The sequence below is a fragment of the Lepidochelys olivacea genome (genome assembly GCF_965140295.1).
Source record: "Lepidochelys olivacea isolate rLepOli2 genome assembly, chromosome: 10".
NCBI lineage: Eukaryota > Metazoa > Chordata > Testudines > Cheloniidae > Lepidochelys > Lepidochelys olivacea.
This window is the reverse complement of record NC_140420.1, coordinates 65,531,018-65,553,928: the sequence shown is the minus strand read 5'-3', so window position 1 is coordinate 65,553,928 and position 22,911 is coordinate 65,531,018. Positions and strand designations below refer to the sequence as shown.

The following is a 22,911-nucleotide window of genomic DNA, read 5'->3' as shown; positions in this document are numbered from 1 at the left end:
CCCATCCCTGAACTTCCTGTAGCCAAAGAGCATGCCTAGGAGCACCTGATGAAGCTCCAGGGATGCTTCAGAGGAAGGAGCAAGCAATATTGCTCTGCCCCTACCAATGGTACGCAATGGTCATACAGCTGCGAGGTTATTGTTCAGAGGCGTTTACCAACCATTGACTTCAGTTGGAGTTGTGATTATGCTCGGCTTCTCTGAAAGTCAGGCCCTAGCTGTCCCGAACAGGGCACTCATTACTGGATTACTGGTTAACACTAGAAGTCTGAAAATCTCTCCCATTTTTCAGGAATGTCTGAAACAGAAATTCATTATCTGGCAATTTGATTAAATTTTTTTTTTATGATAAAGTCAACCGTTCAATTAAACATGGTTCTGTTGTCTTCTATTTGTTGGAGGTAGGTGTTTGACCTCCATTGTACACAAAAGAATAAGAGTCAAATGATGTCCTGGCCAAACATAATCTATTGCAGGGCACCATGAGACTGTATTAAATAGGCTCTGGGCTGAAGACTATGGTAGACAATTTTGCTCCTCTGGCACAATTTAACTCCTACAATAATGATAAAGATCATGTGTCCAGGAGATAAAACTTTCTCGTGGGCTGGCCCAAAACTTTGTGGAATGAACTCCCACAGAAATTAAGCACCATCACAAACCTCACCCACCATATGCTCTAAATACAAGATGCATTTCTTTGGCCTTGCCTTCTCTAACCAACATAGCTCTATGGAGGGGTTTACATACACACATGTAGATATTTATTTCTATTTTATATAAAATCCAAGCCAAAACACTCTACTGCACACACCTTTCCCTTTGGAGAGAGGATGAGTGAATAAACGTGACAGATTTTCGTCATGTTGCTTAATGTACTCCTGGAAAGCATCCAGGGACTATGGTGGTGAGCACAGTATAAAAATCTGAATAGAAAGGAAATGAATGAATGCTGGAGAAAGGAGAAGGAAAGACAGCATGTACAGAGTGGTAATCAAGGATTCATTATATCCTCTGCCAACCAAAGCAATTAGGAATATGTTATGCTGGTATTTCTGCCCATAGTGTAAATGTCTGCAAGGGGAAGAGTAAGGAAAATGAGATGAGAGCTACAGGAATGAAGGACAAATACTACCATCAAGACATCCATCAATAAGAATGACCTAAAAAGCTGTGTTGTGAGGCTTAAGATGTTGTTTCATACATCTGTTAGCTTATTAGTTCTGCTGTGTTAATAGTACCTAAAAGACAACCCTCCCTCCCCTCATCTGCCCACCTTCACCCCTCTATGACCTGTTCCTAAAGAAAACAGGTTTTTTCTGTCTCAACAAATTTTTTATTGTGCATGCAACTATCCATCTTGGCAACATGTGCTTAAAAGTGGGCAGATGTAAATTGTTAGTTTCCTTAAAATTGCACAGCTGTGAAACGTACCTTTTCAGGGATTGTGTCATCTCTAACAGGTGGTGTAACATCCATCTTTCCCTCCCTCCCTCTGCAGTTTACAACACAGAGCAACTAATCAAAATAATTTTAAAAGCTGGTGCAGTTCACCTACCCTGCTTTATGAAACAACCCTTAAGAAGGTCTTACAAATGGTCTGTTAAAATAGAGTATAAAGATTCCTGGACTTTTATTTGCATTAGCTGCCAAAAGAAATGAGGACTACCCAAGTTAGTTGAGCTGTTGTTTACCCCAAGTACAAGGTTTGTCATTCCTGCCAGGAGCTATTCACAGAGAGGTCCTAACCCTGGTTGCACTGAAGTCCATGAGAATCAATGGCAAAAGAAATTGGCCATGACCACTGGCATTATTACGTATCTCTTAAATACACACACACACACAACATGGTATTTTCCAACTACAACCTTAGTATGCTTTCCACTATTGACCCATATAGGACACTTAAAAAGTTTCAGTGAGCATTAGATTCTCTTTTGAAAAGCTACGCCAAAAGCCATAATATGGTGTATGTTCACTCAGGTTCAGTGGGCTCCTTTTCTCTTACAACTTGCAGAGGGATGAGTATGAGGTTTTATATCCCTTCCAAAACTCTTTTTCAGCATTAACTGTTACAACTCTGGCTATCCTATGAATGTCCCATCCCCTCTTTAAATCTCGCTTAGTTGTTGGCCTCACAACATTCAGTGGCAATGAGTTCCACAACATAGTTATGTAAACTCCCAGCTGAATTCTCTGATCCAAATTTTACTCACTTATAACATGTAAACTGGGAGTATGTCCTTTGAATCAGCTGGGCTACTCCACACTTATGCCAGTGTAACTGAGAAAAGAAAAGTCCCTTTTATTTTTATAACCAACTGAATCCAAATTTCAAATCTGAATGTTCCCAAACACTTGGGTTTTTCAATCCTGATCTAAATTTGAACTTTCCCAAGGCTTGGAGTGCTTCAGATTCAACCTATTTTAGAGATTGGTTCAACCTGTGAATTGGCATCCCAGTCCACATCCAACTCTGCAGTTTTGGTTCAGGCCCATCTCTAAACTCAATATAAGTATCTATTTCTAATCAACACTTCCAATAGCATTTGAATGTTTCTACATTATATCCTTGGCTATTACTTTCTGCTTATCCCAGTAAATACACATCTATTCGTGTACACACATAACTACCGTTTGAATACACTTGTTTTTTTCCACTGGCTTTTCATTATCAAGGTTTAATTAGAAGCCCTCTACTTGCATTAACTGAAAATATTTTTGCTGAAAAGGAATTAATTTGTTCTCTCCATCCATGCCTAATAACCAATAAACTCAATAGTGCTAAACCACAGACCCTACAACAAACAATAAGGGTCTGATCCCAGACACTTCACACTTCCATTGAACTCCGTGGGAGTTTGCCTTGCAACAGGGTAGAAGGGTCTGGCCCTGAGAAGATAAAAATGTCAGTTAAAGCAGCACCTGACCTGGTGTTAAAGTAAAGCTGTGACTGGTCAGGGGTGGAGGAAAGCACATACTTGGATGAAGGTTTCATTAGAGTTTGACAAAAGCCATACAGTACCTTTGTAGCCAGACGACACTCCATCACCCTAATATTGTAATGAGAAGTTGCTGCTTTATTCATTTCGACACAACTGTTAGCAATAACAAAAGCTGCTCCACTTGGAAGTCTCACATCAGTTGCCCTCAGAGGACTGAACTCTATCAGCTTAGCCTATTAAAAGAAAAATGAATGGTCAGTTTAAATTTACTAGCAACCAGCAACAGAGTTAGCTCAATAAATCACATGCATTTACTTTTGCAAATTTTTTTTCCTCTCAAGAACCCACAGATGGTTAATCAAGGAAATTGACATGAAACAGTGAGAAAAGCTATTTAGCCCCAATGGTCAAGTTACAAGAAAACCTGAAGCCTCTTCCTGGGAGCTGGAATTTATGGCTTCTCCATTAAATGTCCTTGTGTTTTCAGAGTTTCACAGAACCTATTTGTAGGCAACACTTTTCAAAATAACTTTCTTTTAAGAAGAAGATACCAGATGGCATTTGGGGAAACTGAAATCCAGCTGGGGTGGGAGTGGCAACGAGGGCATAGGGAGAACTGAACCCTAAATATGAGAGTTGGGCCTAAACAAAGCCTTATGCCTGAACACCCCACCCCCACCTTTCCAGGGTGTTCTAAGTCTTGATCCAGGTCTAGCCCCAATAACTACAGAGTAGATATTTAATCAGTGGGCTACATTTCAATAAAACATCCAGACTGCTCTGCTGGAGGGAGCCTGCAATGCCAATCAAATGGCTAGAAAAAAATGAGCAGCCAGCTCTTTTTGATATAGCACATTCAGGCTCCAGTCCTACAGTGTGTGGCGTGGGAGAAAGCTTTTGTACCTGCAGGGCCCCCCATCAGAATCCGCAATCTGCCCATGCATTGTAGGATCAGGGTGATATCGTGCAAAATGACTCTCCTAACAACGAGACAGTTTCACATGCTTCTGTAGACTGAGCTCGCTGAGCACACCAGGGGCTTCTTGCCTCCCTCCATTACAGCTCACAAGGTCCCCCTGTGCCACCCTCTCATCCCCCGCTAGTTCAGGGACTTCCTGCAACACTCCACATCCCTCCTACCAGGGGCACTGTGTGTACCCCATTCCCCTCTGCTCCCATACCAGGGTCCCCCAGTCTCCCCCTCCATGCCTGGTGTTCTGTGTACACCCCAGTTCATCCTCCCACCATGCCAGGGGATCTGTGTTCCCTTGTGACTGTTTCTGTTTTAGCCTACCAGTGTTTCAAAATCCCTTTCTTACAGGATACAGGTGCTAGTGCTTCCAGACCAGGGGTGGAGGGCACTAATGACGTAAAGACCCCATGGCTAGGTATCAGGGAGAGGGAGTCGCAGCCCAACTGTCACCAAAAGCAGTAGGGTTCTGCCCACTGATGCCTAGAACAGTCCGTGAAATTTTGGAACTGATTGGCTATGGGTTAAAAAGTTATTGCCTTACAGACAAACAGAGAAATGCCAGCGAGTAGGGTGTAGGGCCTTGCTTCACTCAGCCAATTATTGCCTCACTTTCTCCGGCAACAGAACTGGAATAAAATATTTCCCTGCCTCATAGGCTTGTGGTGAGGTATAACATGGGTACAGCATTTTGTGCCCTTTGGGTGAACTGGGCTATAAATCCCAGTAACTAAAACCTTCAGGCTGTGATGTCATGAAGAGATGAAATGCACACCTAGATCTTATCTTCATTGGGGTAGGTTGTATATTGCATACCTTGCCAGGGATCCACTTAGAGCAGACTGCAGCTCTATAGAGCAGGGACCTGTTACTGGTTTTGGTGCTCTTCATTTCCTGCATGGTTCCATGAACAGCTACAGTGCTAAACAAACAGGTGGCCACATGCCAATCTGCTTCCAAGCCATGTATCCAAGCCATCATTGTATTAACCCAGTGGGGTTATGGATAGGGTGACCAGACAGCAAATGTGAAAAATCGGGACAGGGGCTGGGAGGGTCATAGCCTATATAAGAAAAAGACCCCAAAATTGGGACTGTCCCTATAAAACTGGGACATCTGGTCACCCTAGTTATGGATTATTTTGCAAATATCAAGGGAGAGACTTACTTCCCTTTAAAAGTCCTCTCACTCTGCGTACGTACCCATTACTGTGCTCACCACTTTGAGTAAGAAACCCTTACCACTTCTGAGCCATATAAAACATTTCCACTTAGACAAAGCCAAGGTGACTGTATGTCAAGAAAATTTGTAACTTCTTTCAGCACTGGTGCAGCTGCACAGGTGCTACCAAAAGTAGAAGCTGTCGTGTAGACTGGATGGAGACCGAGAAAAGTGGCAATGTTTGGGCGTTCAGAATGCACTCATTGTGGACTTGAGAATATTCAGTGTATTCAAAGGATGAGCACATTTTCCATATAAGTGGCAAATACAAGAAAACGCCATGATATGGAGCTAAACCCCTATTACACATGCTGTGGAGAGATGAAGTCACAAGTAAAATGGTAAGCATTTTACAACAGATGGCCAATGTACAGGTTTCTCATGAATGGCTGCACTCATTTCCCAATAAACATATTTTTGTGAGTTTTAGGTTTGACCGCCCAAAGCCCCACACACCTTTTTAGATAATAGGCAGATCCCACTGTAAATGGTATTTTTGCAGCACTTGTGAATTGCTCAGCAGGTCGTGTATAGCAGTGCCCATTCATCGGTTTCTCACGTTTGATTCAGGTGTTGAAGGTATCTTTCTTAAACACTGACATTTTATGAAATTAACGTCTGAACATTTTTTATAATTCCCCATTGTAGCTATGAGCGAATCTGGCAGCTTTACTAGAATGAGTCCGTCACTAGAAGTTCCAATAATGAATTCTTGTGATAGGGAATACCAGCCATTTAGACTTCATAATGTAGGAATTACACCACTGAACCTGGAGTATCAGCTGACCAACATGGAGTCTATTACTCCTTTTTTTCATATCTCTTCCTCTCCCATATAGCCTTTCTATTCTCTTTTCATCTCACTCTCATCTTCTTAGTCCTACAAGCCTCTCATGTTCTGAATAGTGGTACTTCTTATATACAATGAGGCTCATATATACTCACATCTTCATTTGTGCATAATCCGTGACTGTTTTGCCAAGGTTATCTGTTTCCTGTATCTTTAATATTTACAGTTGTAATGTGTTGTTAGTTTACATTAAAAGAGCTACCTACGTACAGTTCCTTCTTCTGCTAGGAATGATATGGACTGGTCCATGCCTCCTCCCTCCGTGCCAACGTACCGTTCGGTCTTGGTGCAAATTTCTGCAAGTTCCACCTAAGGAAACGTTGGAAGTAAAGCTTGAGTCAAGATAAAGGATGCATCACATACAGTGACCGACTGAGGAGGACAGTAAGATACCTCTGAGATCACCCTTCCCCACACATTCCTTATCAATGGACTGTGCTTTGGATGCCATGCAAGTCTGACCCATTCTCACTGTAAGATGGTATCATCATATAGTCTTTCTCCTTTTGCTCTGAACCATGCCACAATCTCTCTGACTCCACTGTAGAGGATGGCACTGGACATTTATCAGAGTCTCCATTCTAGCACCAGTCCTCCTTCCATTTCCTCCCCCATCCCATTTCCACACCTCTGTCTGAAATTGTGCTGCAATACTGACGGAATACAAAGTATGCTCCCTGGTAATTTACGTAATCCAGATAATTCACCTTACTATTTGTAATGTGTCGGTTTCATAACTAGAAATTACCGATTGAAGCTGAACTCATGAGATTTATTACTTTTGCATTTTCAAGAACACTCACAGAGTTTTCCCTAATTAGGGACCTGATCCTCCAGTGCTCCCGTGGGCAAAATTCCCAATAACATCGATGGGACTTCAGCCTTAGTAAAGAATGCATGATCAGGTCCCCACAATAAATCATCTAGGGTCTGGCTCTGACATTCTTACCCTGAGACTGCCTTATCTGACAAGTAGCATCACTGCCCGTCTCAGAGGCACAGTTCCTTCTAAGCGCTGCCCTATGCACAGGGCAGCTGGCAATGCCACAGTCTAGTCCTTCGAAATGTATGATGATCTCATTTTACAAACCAAAAATGAACAAACGGTTAAAGGGCCAAATTCTGCCCTTTGGTGTGTGTGTGGCTCCCAGTGAAGTCAATGGGAGCACTATGTGTGCATCCAATCCCAGATATCAGCCCAGTGTGTTTTGGGCAGCTGTGTGTAGCAGTTCCATGACTGTTCAGGAGCCTGTTAATGTCCTCAGCTGTAACGTTCTGTAAGTAAGTAAGTAAATAAATAAATATGGGACTCAGGCCTTCCCAGTGCCAGTCTGTCAGTGGCTCCTCTCCATTCCCTAGGGAACGTGCTGTCTAGTCTGTGTTCCACTCTCCGACATAAAGAAAAGGAGGGCTTGTGGCACCTTGGAGACTAACCAATTTATTTGAGCATGAGCTTTCATGAGCTACAGCTCACTTCATCGGATGCATGCAGTGGAAAATACAGCGAGGAGATTTTACATACACAGAGAACGTGAAACAATGGTTGTTACATTACACACTGTAACAAGAGTGATGAGGTAAGGTGAGCTACTACCAGCAGGAGAGCAGGGGGGAACCTCTTGTAGTGATAATCAAGGTGGACCATTTCCAGCAGTTGACAGGAATGCGGGGGGGAGGGATACACGGGGAAATAGTTTTACTTTGTGTAATGACACATCACTCCCAGTCTTTATTCAAGCCTAAGTTAATTGTATCCAGTTTGCAAAGTAATTCCAATTCAGCAGTCCCTCGCTGGAGTCTGTTTTTGAAGTTTTTTTGGTTGAAGAATTGCCACTTTTAGGTCTGTCAGAGAACACTTCAATCTCTCTGGTCACTCGATTACAGACCCAAAAGTGGCAATTCTTCAACAAAAAAACTTCAAAAGCAGACTCCAACGAGGGATGGCTGAACTGGAATTAATTTGCAAACTGGATACAATTAACTTAGGCTTGAATAAAGACTGGGAGTGGATGGGTCATTACACAAAGTAAAACTATTTCCCCATGTTATTCCCCCCCACACACACTGTTCCTCACACGTTCTTGTCAACTGCTAGAAATGGCCCACCTTGATTATCACTACAAAAGGTTCCTCCTCTCTTCCCCCGCCCCCGCTCTCCTGCCCGTAATAGCTCACCTTACCTGATCACTCTTTTTTCAGTGTGTATGGTAACACCCATTGTTTCATGTTCTCTGTGTATATAAAATCTCCCCACTGTATTTTCCACTGCATGCATCCGATGAAGTGGGCTGTAGCCCACAAAAGCTTATGCTCAGATAAATGTATTAGTCTCTACGGTGCCACAAGTACTCCTGTTCTTTTTGCGGATACAGACTAACATGGCTGCTACTCTGAAACTCTCTGACATGACACCCTAATCTACAATTTCTGTAACCTGTAAACACCGGAGTGTTTGTGTGAGGCTTCATCAATGTCTTAGCGTGTTTTGACACCTGTAGGTGAAATGGTGCTTTAGAAGGGGAGAGTTTTCATGTTATCACTGCTGTAAAAGACACTTCACAGCAAAGACATTACTCCAGCCCCTGAGGCACCTTGGGAAATGCTCTAAGAACATTTTATAACAAGGAGTAAAGGGGAAAGCTTTCATGGCCTTGCGCATCACATGCCCATACCAGCTCATTCCATCAAGCACAGGGTAGTCAGCATCATACTTGCAACAGGGAAGAAAGGAAAAGAAAAAAGATTGTAGCAAAGCAGCAGCATGATCTTCAAACCAGGAGCAAAGTCAGATTCAGATCCCCCAGCAGGGACCTGAAAGAAGATAAGCAGCAGAGTGGGGACATTAACCATCTGTACCACACAACTGTAAAAGGTAGCAGATAAAGGCAGTAAATCACCATACGTTGAGGGAGGTATGTGTGTCTGTCTGCTCATTCACTCAATTTACATAAAGCCACTGGAAACAGACAAAGCTGTAAAGTACGTGCTCAGAGCTATGCAATCAGACTGAGTGGCTTGTAAAGCACTAAAGGTTGATTTACTTGGCCCACAGTGCTACTTATGTAAAACGCTCAATAAACTTCAGGTTGATAAGGAGTTCTCAAAAACCCATCACCAAACTACTCTAAAACTGAGCAGATAGGAGCCCTTTGAGGCAAACATCAAGGAGAGTTCAGATTGTCCTCAGAGCACCATATTGGTGCCACAGTGTAAACAGACCCACTTACACCAATCTAAAGACAAAGGGGTCTGCTTTGCCATGGATGCCCAGGATCTTATAGGGGTAATTGATCACTAATGGGAATCAGACAGCTAAATCCCCTGCGCAGCAAATAGCAAACGGCCAGGCCACAAGCAAAATTTTACCTGGTGTCCCTTCATATATTTGAAAGATGAATAACAAATAGGGATTGTGCCTCCTTTTCTTCTTGATGAAGTATTTAAAAAAAAGACCACACAAACAGAAGTGTCCCTCGCTGTTTGGGGGTTTTGTTTGTTTGTTGTTTTAACTTTAAATGTATCAGGAATGTCAGGCCTTAACCGAAGTCCATGTTCTCCCACTCCCCACAAAAAATTAGAAATAATTTGTGAATGAAACCTTACCATGTAACAGTCCACCCAATATTAATGATGCCCTTTTTTCTCTTAAAATAACCAATGAAGTATTTGCATAGTAAAAAAGACACACACAGACCCCCAGCAGACACATGCACGCACACACACAATGCAGCTTGTAGGTGCTCACTCTTCTCTGCAGCTGGAACGGTGTATATTCTCAAACATCCATGTGCTCCCCATCACCAGGGTGAGCCACACAGCTATACTGCTCCCTCCCTCCTCCTCCTCTCCCAAGGCAGCAATACCTCCTCGCTTGTTTTTGCAGCTACTTGTAAGGAATATTGGACTGGGGTCCAAGCAATGCATCAGCTGGGCAGCAGTGGAAATCTCTCCACAGTTTAGATGCACACAACCGTCCCATTTGAAAATCTGATGTCTGTGTAAGATCAAGATTTTGTGCCCTGAAATATCTAGGTACAGATTTGCGCACACATGTTTCTAATAATGTAGCCTAAAATGCAGCTCTTGAGGTACTTGTGCTGTATATTTTGCTCTCAGGCATGGCAGGCAGAGAAATGACTGTGTTTCATTTGCAGATTTTGGGAGGAAGCATAGCAAAACTCAGACTAGGCAATTCTCCCTTTGCTTTGTCTGGATACAAGTCATCGCCTTCTGCACAGATCCTCTACCAGTCAACTTTGTGAGCCTTGTTTACACTTTTAAAAAATGGGGGGGGGGGGAGGGCTTGCAGCTGTGGAATGTTAACAATTAGCACACTGCCACCCCAGTCCCTTCATATGTTCCAGTGATCCATGCCTTGCTAAGCATTGGTTCTTGCTTTGCCCCAGCCTGCCAGTTGTCCAGCTGCGTGTGCTGGACATACAGCACTGCTGGAGCCTTGAGCAAGGTTTTTTTTCTTTTTTAAACTCAGCCAGGAATGGCAGGACCACCAAGGAGGACCTGGCAGGGGTTGAAGAACCCTCTCCAAAAGACAGCCTAAGGCTACCCTGAATGACTTGGTTTCTAATTTAAACAGGCTCAGGCCTACCCAGACTGGCCTTCTACTTGTGGTAGCAGAGGGATGGGACTAGAGCGGGTGAAGTAGTCATTTGTGCAAAAAAGCAGTTTTTACTCATTACGGAAGCAACCAGCCAAACATTTGCTTTTCGGTAAAACAAAATTCAGGGAAGTGTGACTGGAATCCTGGAAGCTGAACAAGAGATAGGGAGACACAGAGTTCCATGGCGTGCAGAGATTTTATATTTAGAAAAGAGGGATGGTCTTGTGACTCAAACAGTGAGCTGAGAGCCCAGGTCTCCAGCTCTATATTTGACTTCTGTGATCCAGAGTGAGAACCCTACCTCATGCGTCAGAATGCATTACTGTTTGCACAGTGCTTTGAGATCCTCACATGGGAAATGCTATAGATATGCAAACTATTATTATTAAAAACAGGCAAGCTGAGGAAAATTAGGATCTCGGAGATAAGAGGGCTTCTAAAAATAACAGTTCTGCAGGGGGGAAAAAAGCCAGATGTGTGTGACACAGAAAATCTCCTTGCGCATGCATGAGGTAACAGTGCCATTTAGCTTTAGCCAGCCACTCCTGGCATCCTAGGTAGAAGCTGAGGGCCTAGGCAGCCACCTAGTTTGCCTATAGCTTGAGCAGTCGCTGGCCCTTCCATTTCTCTCCTAGGGGTTCACCACTTCTGAGCCAAACCACAATACATGAATGGTTCCCACACATTCAAGACCCACAACTGTTAGCACAGTTCCTATCCCCCAAATTAAGTATCTGATAAATGAAGATGTCGTGTATGACAAAATGCCAAAGAACTTTACAAACATTAACTAATCAATTCTCACAGTACCCCTGTAAGGCAGGAATTATTCCTAATTTACAGACAGGTAAACTGAGGCAAAGATGTTTGTGACCTGTCACATAAATCAGCCCCAGAAGTGGAATTAGAACTTTCAGGTTTGTGATTCCCTCCCACCACTGTGCTCCTTCTCAGCAGTGCTGTCTCAACTAGTTGTTTCTGGGGCAGGTTTAAAGCTTTTCAGAGGTGATGGTAATATATGTAACACAAAAAGACATAGAAAAATAATAACATCAATGCACAAAAGGACCAGGAAAACTGCTTTAAAATCCCAGAAGCAAAAGTGGCTTCATGTAACATGTGAATTTGAACTTTCCATGCCTAATTCTTTTGAAATCCACACGTTCTAAAACCCTCTGATTTCTCCAGTACTGGCCACAAAAAAGAGAAGAATTCCAGCCACGCTACCCCACTCAGATGTGGGTGAGTGTGGTAATGTAGCTAGAATGTGAAATAATATTGCTAACACAACACATGAGTCGTAAGAGGGACACACAACCCCATTTGCATGCTATCTGGTGTAGTAAATAAGCAAAGTGGGCCATTTAACGGAACAGTAAAAATGACCAAACAACTTCAAAAAATTGTTTTCTGGATCTCGGCCTTCCAAAAAAACAGGAGAAAAATGTTCCTGAGCCCTGTGAGTAGCTAAATGGTTACTAGTTATTGAAGACCTAGGTCAGAATTCATTTTTCCTAGACGACCCTACAAGTAATTTCACTGCATCTTCTATCATTTTTATTTCACATGACCTCAAATGACCTACATCAGTTATGTGATAATCTGCATAGGTTCACGATAACTCCCCCACAAGCACAGCTCAAAACAATCATGTGACCTATTGCATTCCAGAATGCACTGGGCAGAATATACAGCACAATGCAATGCTGTGCTATATATTGGCTGTTTAATGATCAAATGGCTATTACTGTAACCATTTAGGGCCAAATCCTGCAGTCCTTACTCAGGTGACAGCTGGGGAGTCAGAAGCCCTGGCTGGACCATGGAAGGGGAATATAAGAGCAACTGCCCTGAACTGTAATATTGTGAGCAATGGATCTGCCAACATTCAGCTCCACTGGCCAAAACTTCCATGCATGTACTATAGCCCCCCAGTACTGCAGCTGTAGTAGTGACTGAAGTAATGCCCCATATCATGAGAGAGGAGAGACATATTTGGAGGACTGGAGCTTAAGTTTGTTTGTTTTTTATTTTGTCCGTGGTTATCCCTTATGTCTTTAGGTACCTTCATGTCATCTGATCCTGACCCCAGAGCAGGCCTAGATGAGCTCCTTGGATTCCTTTCTTCCTCTTATTCCTCCCCACATCTCCTCGCCTACCTGCCACCTCCATGAATTGCTGGCACCTCTCCTTCTCCTGCTCCCAGAGACTGAGCATGTCATTCTCAGGAAACGACTAAATTCCACCACCAATCTGGTAAGCAGGTGCCTCAAATATCATAGCTTTCCAACTCCTGCTTCAAAGACCAATGCAATCAGGGTGTTAGTATCTCTTGGCAAGTTCACATGCCAGATTGGCAGTGCTTGACTTGGGGGATGTTTAGCATCAAGGAGTTATACAAGATACTGTGTTTAGCGTTTTGTTTATGCAATAAAAAGAAAATATAACTACATTTTGTCAGAATGTGCCTAATTAAAACAGAGCAAAACAACATTATCAAGAACAGAATCACAGCACACAAAATTCATTGTTACTTAATGTTGCACAGAAGTTTTATCATTTAGAAACATGCAAGAGGCAATAAACTTTTTAAGCAAGCTGCTGTTTTTCAAGCACTTTAAAATTAAAAATCTCTTTTTTCAGATACCAGTAGTTGGCAAATTTGGAAAAAGCTAAAGCGGGGCACGCACATCTACCCACCTCTAAGATTATTCTGTTTCTTCCCCCCTCCTCATCCTAAATTCTGATCAGTATTTATCCATCACCAGGAGGCAATGCTTACTCATTTGTAGCCCGGATAACTTGTTCACATGTGCAGACCAGGACCAGCCTTTGATCTGAAGGAGAGTTTCAAAAAATACCTCTGTTTTTTGTTTGAAACAGTTTAAAGTTCTTCCTGATAAGGAGTAAGTCAAATCTTGGGTTACAAAGAAAGAAATTTCTACCACTTAAAAACTGTTTCATCTTTAAGCCACAGTATTTCCTATCCAATATAGACAGCACAAAGAAGTCTACCCTAAGAAATCAGATCAATGGAGACACAGTTTAGTCTAACAAAGTTGTGGGGGGAGGGGAGGTTCATTGAAGTATTTGCTGCTGTTTTTAGGTAGAAAGATTTTTCTTTTTCTAAATTCCTCACAAGGGCCGGTCAATTTTCCACCTAAACTGTTTGTTTTTATGGAAAACTTGGGTTTTGACTAAATGAAACGTTTTCACTAAAAGTGTCTGCTTTCCAAAGAAAGTCTCAAATTGTTGTTGAAAAGCTCGACACCCGAAAAGTTTTTGGTTTTCAGCTAAAAATCTTTGTTCTTCATTTTTTTTTTTTTCAGTGAAAAGTTCAAATTTTCCACAGAGGTGGGAGGGGGAGAACTTTTCTCACAAGTTCCAATAATAGAATAATAGATTAGGGTTGGAAGAGACCATCCTTAGGAGGTCATCTAGTCCAACCCCCTGCTCAACGCAGGACCAACCCCAACTAAGTCATCCCAACCAGGGCTTTGTCAAGACAGGCTTTAAAAACCCCATGTAGGATGGAATCTAAGGATGGAAATTCCACCACCTCCCTCGGTAACCCATTCCCAGTGGCGGATTTAGAGTTAGTGGGGCCTTGTGCACAGCTTCATTTTTTGGGGGCCCCCTTGGGACCCAGCCAAAAAAAATAACATTCTCTCTTATCTTCCCCCCCCACCCTGTTTTTCATTCTTTTTTTTTCTTCATCCTCCTCCTATATTATAAATAATAGGAAGTAAATGAAAATAAAGCGAGGTACCTTGATTGGGGCAGGGGGCTCGGATGCAGGAGGGAGTGCGGGGATCAGGCTCTGGGAGGAAGTTTGGGTGTGGTGTGCAGGCTCTAGGCTGGGACAGTGGGTTGGGGTGCAGGAGGAGTCAGGGGGCAGTGTTTACCGTGGGCAGCGCAGCTCCCGAAGTGACCGTCCTACCCCTTTGGCAGCAGCTCCTAGGTGGGGGAGGCCAGGGGAGTCTCTGAGCGCTGCTGGCCGCAGGCATTGCCACCACAGCTCCCATTGGCCGCAGTTCCTGGCCAATGGGAGCTGCGAAGTCGGCGCTCAGGGCGGGGGCAACGCGCAGAGACAAACCCCCCAGCCCCACCCCCCTGGGGCTGCAGGGACATGCCAGCCACTTCCGGGAGTGGCACAGCACGGAGTCAGCGCGGGAAGGGAGCTGCCTTAGCCCTGCTGCTGGCACATCTCTGCTTGCCCCTTTGGAGGAGGGGGGCAGATGCCTCCCCCCACCAAGGGTACACAGAGATGTGCCAGCAGCCAGCCGCTTCTGGGAACGGCATGGGGCCACCAGCCATGGACTGCAGGCAGCCTGCCTGCCTAAGCCATGCTGCGCTACCGGCTGGGACTCAGGGGAAGGTTGTCAGATGAGATTTGTTCTGCATTTTGGGGGCCTCCCTGCCATTGAGGGCCCCATGCCACCACACTGTTTGTTTCATGGTAAATCTGCCTGTGCCCATTCCAGTGCTTCACCACCCTTCTAGTGAAATAGTTTTTCCTAATATCCAACCTAGACCTCCCTCACTGCAACTTGAGACCATTGTTCCTTGTTCTGTCATCTGCCACCACTGAGAACAGCCTACCTCCATCCTCTTTAGAACCCCACTGCAGCTAAAGGCTGCTATCAAATCCCTCCTCACTCTTCTCTTCTGCAGACTAAATAAGCCCAGTTCCCTCAGCCTCTCCTTGTAAGTCACGTACACCAGCCCCCTAATCATTTTCGTTGCCCTCTGCTGGACTCTCTCCAATTTGTCCACATCCTTTCTGCAGTGGAGGGCCCAAAACTGGACACAATACTTCAGATGTGGCCTCACCAGTGCCGAATAGAGGGTAATAATCACTTCCCTCGATCTGCTGGCAATGCTCCTAATAATGCAGCCCAATATGGCTGTTACGGTCATCTTCCTAGCATCTCACTCTGGCTACATCACCCCTCCTCTTTCACTGCATCAAACACAGACACAACTCAACTCTGTAAGTTTTGTTTCCTCTTTGTTTTTCATATACTCACCTTTTTAAGGTATGACATTTTGTTACACTGTTTCCCACTAGAGCCTATTTCATTGGGAGTTTACTAATCACTAATTTAATTTCTTTAATCTCTGTTGGGTCCGTGTGGTGGTGATGACAATAGACAATGAATTATAATGGAAACAGAAGATCATCCACTTTATATGACTTTTCCCCACAAATATACAGACAACTGCTAAGGAAGTGTGAGAGTGAGAAGTCCAGATAAGGAAGATTGAACTGTAATAACCTCTGTTTAAGCAGGTGGACTAAGGGCCAACTACTCTGATTTTCATCCTGGGCATGGGTTGGGACAAGGTGTAAACTGGGACAGAAGGTGGCCCTTTGCATCGAAACAGGCTATACTGTCGTTTTTAATATATTACATACCAGTGACCAATCTCTTTCAATCTCACATAAACCTTTAAAGAATTAATCTCACGTAAGTTTAAACCCTTTAAAAGAGTAGGATAATTAGTGGGTGGGAGACAGGCAAATATTTGTTAGTAAAACAAATTTAGTGTTGCTTGGTTTTGTTTTGGAAAAGCACATACTTTATTCCCACAAAACTTGATATATACAAATCTAGAACGACTACAAACAAAATGAATTGACTTTATCTATACAATGATGGTATAAATTTACATTCACTTGAGTTATTTTAGGTAAGACATCTTGGGCAAGGTTAGTACATCAGATTTTGTGAATAAAAGAAAGCAAGAAAAATGACAGTGTAACAATTAAGCTCGAAAACAAAAATTCAGTTTCCTTTCTGCTTGAAAGGTAATTACTTGTGAGGGGAACCCCTATTATCTACAGCCGTGTAATAGTGCGCTACAGCCTTTAAACATTCTCACTGTCAGTGCTCCAAGAGAGTTCTTTTGATCAGAGAACTTCTGGGAAATGAAGGTATCTATGCGTATGCCTGAGCAAAAAATCATAGAATCAGGAGATGCAAAAATCCTATTAGTCCACCTAGTCTATCCCTCAGCCAATGCAGGAATGTTTCCTAATTTATATTTACCAATGTGTTGTCCAGTTTCATTTTATATGTCGCAACCAATGTGGCTTTCAGCACTTGCTTGCACGATAAAGTGTGGAAGATTTAGTGCCTGAGGAAAAACCCACTGCAGATTTTTCATTTCTTCAATGAGGTTTGGATCAGGTCTTCAGCTCATAGTACTGAAAACTATAAAGCTACAGATATAGATGACTATTTCATATGTATAGCAGCATGACATGATCATTATTCTACATCACTAAAGACATAGTTTAAGCCAACATAAATGTTCATAGTCTTTCAATCTCAGACGTTTAGTATATGATCCAATAGCATCTGGGGAGAAAAGGCCTGATGTTAAAATATATTTTGTGCATAAAATAACCTAATACTTAGAGACTAATGAAGGTTACCATCTGCCTTTGGTCTGCATGCTAAATTCCAATTACCTGAGTTTCACATACGTTTTGCAAGGTAATGATACTTATTTCCATCAGAAGCAGGAAAATATTTGTCAGATATTATCTGGATGTCGTCCTAACCACAGTAATTTTAACTTGATGTCATCTGTCCTTTAACATACTTAAATGGTGTATTTCCAGTCTGGTTCATGAGAGATTGTGGCCTTTGATTACCACACAAGCTGCTCAAGTGCTCTGCTTCCACTTGATTTGAATAAACACAGTCAAACCTAACAACTTGTTAATAGCTCTGGAATTTTTTTTTCTATGGTGAGGAGGAGGCCTGGAAGCTTTGATAGTGCTTTATAACAACAACATCTTAAAATATAAAGTCTACATGTGTATTTATAGATAAGCAACTTTGTTTTCCAGCACCAAGCTCAATCACCTTAATTTGACAGATACTTTTAGAATAGAAAGGAAATGGAAAAACTCTCTGTAGTAATGTGATAAAATAATCTAAATTATAACCATTGCACGCATCAGTCTACAACTTCAAGTCACTTTATAGACATTCATCCTCACAAAAACTCTGGTAAGGTAGTTGACTGTTACCCTATTTTACAGGTAGGGAAATTAAGGCTAGATGGGAGGTGACTACAGGCACAATTCTAAGACCCTTCCTCACTGCACAGCAGTTTCAGAATCAGGGTGGGATCTTCAAAAGACATTGGTGTTGGCCTAACTCTTCTCCCATTGAAGGCAATGGAATTTCTACCCTTGGCTTTGGTGGAAGCGGAAAAGGCTAATGCTGAATGCTTTTGAAAATTCCACAGCTAAATTCTCAGGGTGAAAATCAGCCGGGTGCGAATGGTCAGCACGAAGTCCCCAACACACTAAAGCCCAGCTTTAGCGTCGGCACTGGGGACCTACGGTTGTATACGTACACCGCAGAAACGTTTCGATTTTGTTTATACTGATTTGTGTACTAGTCCTGTGGGCAACATACTGATGTTTATTTTTGTGTGGTCTAAAGCCTCCAAAGTTTTTGCACTCCGTTAAATATGACATGATGAGCTGTGCAGGAGAAGACGGAGATCCTTGGAGCGCATGCTCCCAGAAGCCTTCACCTAGCTGTTCTATTTCTCCTAGATGTGATTGGCTTTGTAAACTTGGGATATTGATTGTTTCCTTGTTTCTCTGTCTGTCTAATTTGAATTCCTTGGGCTGTTTGGGACCAAAGAGTCAAAGCTATTCTATCGCTTTATGTATCCTGAGGCCTGAACAGCTGGAAATTTTCCACCTGCTCAGCCAGTGTGCTTTTCTCTTTTAAAAAACAAAACAAAACAAAAACAAAAAACAGACTATTATGTCATTTACAGTGCACAGTGTAAACCAACCACAAAACTTAATTTGGTTTCTCTATCCTTCATTTCATATTTCTCTTTCCTCTTTATTAAGGGCACTGGCATGAAACAGAACCTTTGCTTTTTAAGGATTCATCCACTCCTGCTGCTTACCACATGAGACTTTCTGTGAAATTACAATTAATCACTGTGAAAATTATCCTAAGGTGTCATACCCAAAATTCTGATTGGTCTCCATATCTGAAATAAATCCTTAGCAAATGCTAGCAGTGCCATCTTAAAAACCCAGTGTTTTCTCTTCTGAAAGGAATTATAATCCTGGTCCAATGGAAGTCAATGGAATGAGTCCCATTGCTTTCAGCATGTTCTGGATCAGGCCCTGGGTCGTGCAGAGGCTTACTGTGTATAACTTAGCTGAGAAAATGACAGAAAACATTGCTTTTCTGTCTAAAGTTTCCAGAATTAGTTCACAAAGATCCTGATCCTACAGCCCTTACTCAAACAGGGTGAAATTGACCTTGTTCAGAAGATGACCTCAAGGCCTATGAACGACTTAAATCCCAAGTAAACACTAGACTTAAGCTTGTTTAAGCCTTCCGGTGGCTTTCTGTACAGGGGTGTGTTTATCCCACATGTAAGTCCTGCTGAAGTCATATTGATGGATCAAAATGGATTTAGACGAGTGGATGGTACTTTCTCTTCTGTGTACAACAGACTATTTTAAGTGTGGTTCTACACTGAAAAGTGACTCTTAAAACAGCATCCTGCAATTCTATTTTTACTGTCTCTCAATGATAGCCATAAGCACGGAACACACTCTCCTTCCCCCCCCTCCAGATGGCATTGTCAGGTAGACATTTTTCAGACTAAAGCCACATTTAAAGCCATGTGTCCTCTGAATTTCCCTTTTTATTAAAACATCATTTACTTATGTGAAACACTGAATCCAAGATTAAAATAATGCACTTAAAATAAACACAAACACAACACTTTGTGCTACCTGTGCTATTCACTTGAGCTGCAAAAATGACGTTCTAATGTGCAAAGCTTATGTCATCTTTTCCCAGTGTGCTGCATTGCAAAAGGGGAGAACACTGGCCTTCACAAACCGACTCCCCTCTTTCCATCATTATTTCTAATGGCCTAGATTTTCAAAAGTGACTCGTGATTTAAAGTGCTTCCGTTTTTGGGTGCCTAACTTGAGACAGCAAAAAGGGGCCTGGTTTTCAGAAAGTATGGCGCGCTCACCCAAAAATCACTAGTCACTTTTTTTAAACATTGAATTTAAAATATAAAACCACCCATTCTCAATGTTGATCTACACAAAGCAAAATATTAAGACTTTAGCTGTATATAAAACTAGATTAACATTTTCATTTAAACTGAAATAATGATCCCTAATTCAATATTCTAAGGATTTATTCAATTAGAAGAGTATTGAACCAAAAAGCTAGAAGATATAAACCAATGTAAAAACAACAGATCCTTGTGCCAAGATAAACACATTGAGTTAATTCACAAGTCAAAACTGCTACATTATAAATTTTGATTTGAAGATCCCTTTCATAGTTATAGTATACCAACCTCTTGACTAATAACACTCAAAATTAATGCAGTTAGTGATTGATTCAAAGCCCACTGCAATAAATAGAAAAACTCACTGACTTCAATAGGGCTTTGGATCAGTTCCTTAGTCAGCAAATGGACCCAAGCTCATATAAGAATTTGGCAGCAGGCCCTTTTTGTGTAACTTCCCTGCCTCAATAACTGAAACAGAAACACAACAAAAACCTGAAGCTAAGTCCTAAGGTCCGGATCCTCAAAAGTATTTAGGCATCTAACTGATCACAGCACTATGGTTCAAAGGCGCAGTCATAAACTCTATGGCCCCCATCCTGCAAGAGAGTTGCCAACTTTCTAATCACACAAAACCGAACACCCCTGCCCTGCCCCTTCTCTGAGGCCCTGCCTCCACTTGCTCCATCCCCCTCCCTCACTCACTTTCACCAGGCTGGGGCAGGGGGTTGGGGTGTGGGAGGGGGGTGAGGGTGCCGTCTGGGGGTGTGGGCTCTGGGGTGGGGCTGGGAATGAGGGGTTTGAGGTGCAGGAGGGGGCTCCAGGCTGGGGGTCGGGGTGCAGGAAGCAACCACCACATCCCTGCGACCCCTAGGCACATGGGCGGCCAGGGAAGCTCCGTGTGCTGCCCTTGTGCCCACAGGCGCCACCCCCACAGCTCCCATTGGTCGCAGTTCCCAGCCAATGGTAGCTGCAGAGCCAGCACCTGGGGTGGGGGCAGTGCGCAGAGCCTCCCTGGCCGCCCATGCACCTAGGGACCACAAGGACCTGGGGGCCGCTTCCAGGAGCAGCACGGAGCTAGGGCAGGTATGGAGCCTGTCTTAGCTCCAGGCCCCTACTGTGCCGCCAACTTTTAACAGTCCAGTCGGCAGTGCCGACCGGAGCCACCAGGATCCCTTTTCGACCAGGCATTCCAGTCGAAAACTGTACACCTGGCAACCTTACCTGCAATGGGACTCCACATGGGAGCAGGGGCTGCACAAGTGGATCACATCACAGGATCAGGCCCAAAATGATCTAGTTTGATTTCCAATTGGTATAAAATCAGCCACGGAGCAACTAATTCCACATTATTAGACAGCATACTTGCCTAAAATAACAAAGTTTCACTTTCATAAAATGTATGTAAGTATGTTTAACAATATACCAGGAAGCATACCAGAGGTGAAAGTAAGCCGGTACGCCCCAGTGCGGTGCACCGGTAAGAGCCGGTGCGCCATACCGAGACCAGCTTTCCCAGACAGCAATTTAAAGCCCTGGGGTAGTGGCGGCGGGGCTCCGGTGGGGATTTAAAGGGCCCCAGAGCTCCAGCCGTCGCTACCGCCCCGGCCCTTTAAATCCCCGTCGGAGCCCTGCTGCCAAAGCCCTAGAGTAGCAGCGGCAGGGCTCCAGAGCGGATTTAAAGGGCCGGGGTGGTAGCGGCTGCCAGAGCCCCAAGCCCTTTAAATCTCCGCCTGAGCCCTGCTGCAAAGCCCTGGAGTAGCAGCGGCGGACCTCTGGCAGGGATTTAAAGGGCCGGGGCTCTGGCAGCCTCTACCACAGCAGAGCCCCAGGCCCTTTAAAGCTCTGCCAGAGCCCTGGGGTAGCGGCAGCAGCCGGGAGCTCCCAGGGCTCCTCAGTGATTTAAAGGACCCGGGGCTCCGCTGCGATTACGGCAGCTGGAGCCCTGGGCCCTTTAAATTGCCCCCAAGCCTCTGCAGCTGGTAGCTCGGGGGTGATTTAAAGGGACCCGGGCTCCCAGCTGCCACTACTGCAAACTGGAGCCCCAGGCCCTTTAAATCAAGATTTAAAGGCCACACCCCTTCCGGTTGAGGCCACGCCCCCTGCTCAGGACTCCGGCATCCTCTAACTTACTTTCCCCGGTAAATCCTCTAACTTACTTTCACCCCTGAAATACACACAGTCCACAGTACAAATGCAAACCCCCTGCAAAGTGCCGTTCTGTTTCTGTATTCCATTTCTTATTCTTCTCTTGCCTCATTCTTTACAAAGTACGCTTGCAAGAAATAGGATCTTTGCTTAAATATCTACATCATGCATGGACCAAATTTTTGAAAGTAGTTTCATAAATTTACACCCAACTATTGCAGCATGAAAATAATTGAACATCCATCCATCTGATTTGTGTGAACAAGTGCAGGTTTAATTTATTCAGCTTTATAAATCCCATCCTGAAGCCTTTTGAAATTCAAGGCTGACACATCTTGTTTTATTGGTAATTTATTTGCACATAATCCAGGTCAAATCATTGGGAATTATTCTATTAACGTCATGGCATTGGATTAGGCCCCCAATTAGTAAATATAAATGTATTACATTAGGCCTGCTCCCACTGAAATCAATGGGAGCTTTGCCAAAGCTGAGTAGATTTGGGCCTCTTACCTATGGCTCCATCAAATGACCGTAATTGCTCTTTCTAAGAACGTATTTAAATGTCATTCAACCTCAGCCACGCGATGTTTCCCTTGTACGTTCAATACGCTATATATGTTGTTGCCTTAGTTTACACAGGAGGTAAACATGTACTTAGCCATCCTGCTCTAAGCAATGGAAAAAATGTAGAGGTGGCCTAACAAACCGCAGCACAGCAAGCGTTCTCATTTGCAGCACACCACCAGGGTCAATTCACTCAAATAAATCTCATTATTCAAATGGACTAGTCTACAGTGCTCACAAATTTTACCAGAAAACATGACTCTAGGACAATTAAAAACCTCATTCTGCTTTCACTGTTGACAAGACTTTTTTCATGCTGAAAAGCTGTGTTTATGAGGGTCTCTTTTCCTAATATTAACATAAAAATAATTTTAAAATCAAATGATACTACTGAGCATTAGCAGTCTTCATGTTTTGGCAGTGTAGGTTTGCACTGGAATCTTGCTATAGAAGAGAGGAACTCTTTTTAACCGTTTAATTTTAAATTTGCCATCTTACA

At 43.3% G+C, this 22,911-nt stretch overlaps 1 protein-coding gene across 3 annotated transcripts in view; it reads right to left on the bottom strand.

The window, feature by feature from the left end:
- The window catches only part of GALK2 (galactokinase 2), an 83,522-nt gene that overhangs the window by 33,330 nt on the left and 27,281 nt on the right, over positions 1-22,911 (bottom strand). For 2 of the 3 annotated variants that reach the window (XM_084640438.1, XM_084640440.1), the window contains 2 exons: positions 6,197-6,295; positions 3,026-3,178 (listed from right to left, as the gene is read on the bottom strand). In XM_084640438.1, the coding sequence (XP_084496564.1) occupies positions 3,026-3,178; positions 6,197-6,295 (252 nt within the window). The remainder of the gene's footprint in view (positions 1-3,025; positions 3,179-6,196; positions 6,296-22,911) is intronic. The other variant, XM_084640439.1, reaches the window with a different exon arrangement.